General features: G+C 37.7%; 1 protein-coding gene and 1 pseudogene across 1 annotated transcript; one reads left to right on the top strand and one right to left on the bottom strand.

Moving 5' to 3' along the window:
• Positions 1–2,677: 2,677 nt before the first annotated feature.
• On the top strand, positions 2,678–3,994 carry LOC141816945 (uncharacterized; annotated as a pseudogene).
• A 705-nt stretch (positions 3,995–4,699) lies between these two features.
• Positions 4,700–5,805, bottom strand: LOC141816944 (purple acid phosphatase 2-like; the record flags this gene model as incomplete). The annotated part of the gene is given in 5 exon segments (XM_074704667.1): positions 4,700–4,754; positions 4,833–4,954; positions 5,048–5,238; positions 5,241–5,267; positions 5,637–5,805. Coding segments are annotated over 5 exon segments (564 nt in total), but the record flags the coding sequence as incomplete, so codon positions are not given.
• Between the last annotated feature and the right edge of the window lie 46 nt (positions 5,806–5,851).

The raw sequence follows: 5,851 nt of genomic DNA on the forward strand, positions 1-5,851 counted from the left end.
ATCAACTCAGGTCAAAACTGAGTAAACTGGTTCCAGTCGACCTGAGTGGCTGAAGCCAATCTAGCTGCGGAGAAAAAGAATCGGGCTTTCATGGAGTCGACTTGAGATGGAGTCAAGTCGACTTGAGCACACTATAAAAGAAGGACGGGCGTGCACAACAAGAAAATCAATCCACAAGCCATCCTTCCATTCTAGTAGTGATTTGGGACGCGAATGAGGCCAACCATATGCAACCAAAGAAGTTTCAGAAGGAGTGCGCAATACTCAGGACTTCCGAATCGACTCTACACAAGTGTTTGTCTTTATTTATTATTGTCTTGCTTTCCTTTCTATTTTTTGTATTATTTATATGGACTTTAAGACAGGTTTCTCCGTCTCCGAACAACGTTCGGAAAAGGAAACCACTAGTGGACGGGCGCCTCCCGTGCATAGACCTTGGATGTACTAACCCTGGGAGGTTAGGAACCAAGTAAATCCGTGAATCCACTATGCTTTGTTTACTAATTCCGTTGCAAGTACTTGATAGAAAACGAGCGAACGAAAAACGATAACACGCTATTCACTCTCCTCTAGCGTGTTACAATGTTCCTACAATTACTACAATACTACAATAGTACTAAAATAAAAATATTTTAAGATAAAATATAAATGGAATAAAAATATATTTTTTTGATTTTGATTTTTTAAAATTAGATTTTAAGAGAGAAAATTAGTGTCCATTTTATCCTCGGCGTCCTTTTTCATTTTGCCCTCGAAACGTAAAATTAACTAAAAATATATGCCGCTTCGAGGGCACCGCTTCCAGTAGCTTCTCGAACCTTTTTTATTTTCCTTTCTTTTTTATTCTTTTATCTTTTTAATAAAACTAATTTCGTAATTGGAAAATGTTGGAAATAGACCTGGAACAGCCAAGGGGAGTTCCATCGAAAGACCCTCCGCAGTTCGCAGCGAAGTAAACTCCCGTCGCCTTGCGATCGTCGAGAAGGAGAGATCAAAGGGGAGTATTCGAATAGGGATTCGACTGATTCAGTTTTAGGGCGTCGAGAACGGTGAGGTGAGATGGCAGTTTTTGTTTCTGCCCCTTTTCCGTGAGATTTGTGTTCCAAATTTGCTTATTTCCTATTGATTTCTTCTGTAGTTAAGAAAGGGGTTTAATGGTGTTCCTGATCTGAAAAGGGGAGACGAAGGGTTTTCTTCCTTGCCCTTTTCCCCTCGAGATAGCTCCATGTATTAACGGAATCGGATTTTGATCGTTTGATCTTTGAACTGACATGTTGCCTCTTTGATGTTCCTCTAAAACCTAGTGAAAAAATGGTTCATACTTGTCGATTTCCTGCCCATATGAACCCTTTAGGGTTCAATTCTATCGTCCTGACGGTCGCAGTTTATTTCTGTTTTTTTTTTTTTTACTGTTTCGAGCTTCCAGATCCTTACCTGGGAGATATATTTTCACCTCCCTGCCATATCGACCATTTTGATGGATCCATGAACATTAGCTTGTTCGTTCTACGTTACGCTATGGACTGATCCACTCTTTTAATCGTATTATGCTGCTTAGAATTATTAACTCATTCCCTCTTGTTTACCAGATCTTTCTTTGTTGATTACAACCTGTACGGAGTTCAAACAAAAGTATAGTAGTGTACAGGAGGTGGTAAATCTGTTTCCCCCTTTTGGAGACTGTCCCTTGCACTCATCTCATCTTTTTAACAGAACCGTAGAAGGATCTCTTCTCTTTCAATTTGTTGATTCTGTATATTTGTGTTAATTGAAAATAAACTAGGTGATTTATATTTTTCTTGTCGAGTTATTCTGAATTGAACTTATAAAAATATTTTAAGCTAAATAAGTTGCATGTGAATATTGGACAGCATATCTGAAATTCTTTTTGAAATAATGACCACAGGACTCCATGGTATGAAAAGAACTTTTAGTTCTAAATCATCAATTTGCTTCTTTATGGACTCAAATTTTTTTTTTTAATCTTAGAGTGTTTTTCTTTCTTTGTTTGTTAATTTGTTGTATTTTAATTAAATCGGACATAAGCTGAAGTTCCATTTTCTTGTCTAGTTTATCCCAAAGATATGAAACTGAGTTGAACTAGTAAACTAATATGAACAGATGAACTAGATAAGTCGACTGAAATCAAAACAATATTCATTTGTGTATTCATGCAGCTGCATAAGCTAATCTATATATATATATATATATATATATATATATATATATATATATATACATACATATATACACTTTGATTTCAATCAACTTATCTAGTTCATCTATTCATGTTAGTTTAATAGTTCATGTATATATACTCACACATGTATATAATATTAATGGAGTATGCCATTTTTCTCTCGAGTGCAAATGCCTTTGGAATTATGAACCTAGAGGTGGTTTGTTGGGCTTAAGTCAAACTTCGGAGGTGTTCCTATAACTTATCAAATCCCATGTAATTGCATAGGTAATGAAATGCTTTGATCTTCAGAATTATGTGGTTTTGACAAACAAAAGGTAGAAATTTCATGTAATGTTTACATGACTTGTCAATTTTACTACTAAGTCAAGAATTTCTTCTTTTTTGCCATTATTCTAAATGCTGATAAGTGTAAGTATTGCATTGCTAAAGCTTCTTCCATATAGTAAGTTAACCTCCATATTGCTATCTGCAGATATGTATAATAATCTTGGAAATCAGGCTGGCGTACAGGGCCCCACAGTTAATCCTCAGCCCAATCCTTTTGGCAATGCATTCTATGGAGCCTGGATCCGGACTTATTCGAGGTGGTCTGGGGGCATATGGAGAGAAGTTCTTGGGCTCAAGTTCCGAATTCATGCAAAGCAATGTATGTAACTTTTCAACTTGGCACTGGTTTGCTATGACAGATCTGATGTATTCTTGAATACATTGTGTTTATTTGGCATTTGCAAGTCTTGCTTTAATATCTGGGATTGATGGTGCAGATTAGCAGGTATTTCTCCAACCCACAGTATTATTTTCAAGTGAATGACCAATATGTGAGGAACAAGCTGAAGGTCATCTTGTTTCCCTTCCTGCACAGGGTAATTTTCAAGTGGCTGTTCTTTAGCACACTTGTTTTTAACCGTTATAGAGATAAAATATCTCTTTTCTAATTTGTTCTCTATAGGGCCACTGGACTAGGATAACAGAGCCGGTCGGAGGCAGGCTTTCTTACAAACCACCAATCTATGACATCAATGCCCCAGATCTATACATCCCCTTTATGTCATTTGGTACTTATGTTATTCTAGCTGGCTTCACATTTGGTCTTCTAGGAAAGTAAGTCATTATTTTATGGTTACTGAAATATATTGTTAGATTATTATATCAAGATTAGTCCTAAGCATTTGCTATAATCTTGCAGATTTAGCCCAGAAGCTTTGAGCATACAGTTCACAAGGGGACTTGCTGGTTGGTTTATGCAGGTTTTGATACTGAAGGGCTTGTTATATTCACTAGGAAGTAGTGAAGCACCATTGCTCGATGTTGTAGCATATGGTGGGTATGCTTTCACGGGCTTGTCCCTGAATATGTTGGCTAGGCTCTGCTGGAGCTACTCGTATTATTTTTTTATGCCATGGATGAGTCTTTGCATGGGGATCTTCTTGGTGAAGACCATGAAGAGGGTACTTTTCACAGAGATGAGAAGTTACGAGAAGCATTCGAGCCGGCAGCACTACATTCTTCTGTTCATGGCGATTGCTCAATTCCCACTCTTCTTCTGGCTTGGTAAAATCAGTGCAGCATAAGGTGGTTCAATAGCTATTGCTTGCCCCCAATAAAGTGGAATGCCCATAAGATGGAATGCAGATGGCTGGTATTGGTTGATTTCTTGAGAAGCCTTTTTGAGAATGATGAATTTGCTATTTGGTAGATACTAACTTTAACCAGGACATGTAGTCACGATGACTTAAGACTTTTATTTGTTTTCTGCTGTCTGAGAAATAAAATACTACAAAACCTACTAACAAAATATTTCCCATACCTTAGGAGCCAGTAGTGTTATACGATTCAATTTCTCTACCATAACTCACTTCATGCATTGTTATTTGTTCCTATTATTCTTGCAGCACGAGGTAGTCTACTTGTCTTTGTTTCTTATGACCACTCTGGATTTTTCATTGTTGTTGTTGTTATTCTTTGCCATGGTGGCCTTGAATTGCCTGTTTCAGGCTTCCATGATGAGGCGGCAGAGGGGTTCTTGTTGGGGTGACGCCTGAGGAGAAACAGCTTGCATGATCTAGCTGGCCTTTTGAGACATGTGCTTAGCTTCCTCCATGTTGTTGGCCTTGAACTTGAGCTTTGCCAGCTCCATCGCCCTCTTTGCCTCCTCTCGGTCGCAATTCATTCAGGATTAGCCATTTCACTGCCAATTAGAGGGGGGACATTTGCAGTACATGTACAAAATAGAGGTAACATTTTATGAAGTTTTGATGAATAGGTGTCAAAATAGATTGAAGGGGCTGTGAAGTGGTTTGATCCGAGACGTTTAGGGTAAAAAAAACAGACATTCTAATTCCGATTCTATAGGCTTAGGAAGGATTATTATTTGATCTGAGAAGTGAAATCTTATGAGATTGATCTCCTTAGGTTATCGAAGAGTTCAAACCTCCATGGTCAACACTATCAATCTACCATTTGTAAAGATAACTCAGAGTAGGCTTTAACTATTGCTCATGACACATGATTTTTTAGGAAAGCTGAGTAGCTTGGTTGTGGCTCTGTCATGCTGCATGATACACAAAAATTGATTAACGAGAAACATAAAATTGAATATTACCATCGACAGGTTCCTTGAGTGTCTTACTTGGTTGCAAGACCTTCGATATTTCCTCCATCGCCAATGGTGATATACACGGGAGCCGATTCATCCGCCACTGGTTCACATTTCCCATTCACTATATTGTAAGCTACATTTGATATCCTCTTCTGCGAGATTGTAAACTTTAACATCTTTGGAACAGTTCTTCATGCTAAAAGATCAAAAGATAATCCATACTGCGACGACAACGAATATCTTACACTACGTTCATAGGCATGAACATGGCCAGCAAAAACAACATCGACTTTGTGCTGCACAAACCATGGCTCGAACATCACTCTCATCGTTTCGCCTTCCATATAGTGATAGTTGTAGCTGTTGTACCATGGCGAGTGCAGAAGAACAATCAACCATGGTGTCTCACTTCTATTTACCTTTGGTAGCTCTTCTCAAGCCACCTGTACTGAGGGGTGTATTTTCCTATTAAAATACAGCAAATCCAGATTAATTCAGTAATCACCAAAATTAATGTAAATGCATACAAATAAAAATAAAAATGTTTTGAATTTGAGTTAACTCAAACCTCTCAAGGTGATTACTTGAACAATACCAACAAAAACACTAATAAATTCATGTTTCAAAGATTAAGCATAAGTATCGAAATGGACATGGATCATCCTTTCCTTGCAGGCGGCTATGTTTCAGATTGCAAATGTACAAGACAAGATGAAGGTGAAAGAACAAGATATTTGTAACTACAAGAACGAAACTCATGAATCGATCATCGGATATTAACATGAAAAGAGAAGGAAAGCTTATGATGTATCGAAAGGCATCTTAGGTTCTTACCGAATGCAGAATATGATGCCAAAACAATTATGTATGCCGATCCCCGTTTAATAGAGTACCAAAAAGGTGCAGTGCTGCCAGAAGCTTTGTAAGGAACATGATACCTGTGTCTGAATGGTTTAAATGGTTCAGTTTCACCCTGCACAAGTTTTACAAATGTTTTAGCTTCCTAATTGTAACAAATAAACCATTGGACAAGTTTGAAATTAGTTAAC

The sequence above is a fragment of the Curcuma longa genome, unplaced genomic scaffold, assembly GCF_044706935.1.
Source record: "Curcuma longa cultivar G26 ecotype Majalengka, Jawa Barat unplaced genomic scaffold, ITB_CL_G26_1.1 contig_18678, whole genome shotgun sequence".
Lineage (NCBI taxonomy): Eukaryota > Viridiplantae > Streptophyta > Magnoliopsida > Zingiberales > Zingiberaceae > Curcuma > Curcuma longa.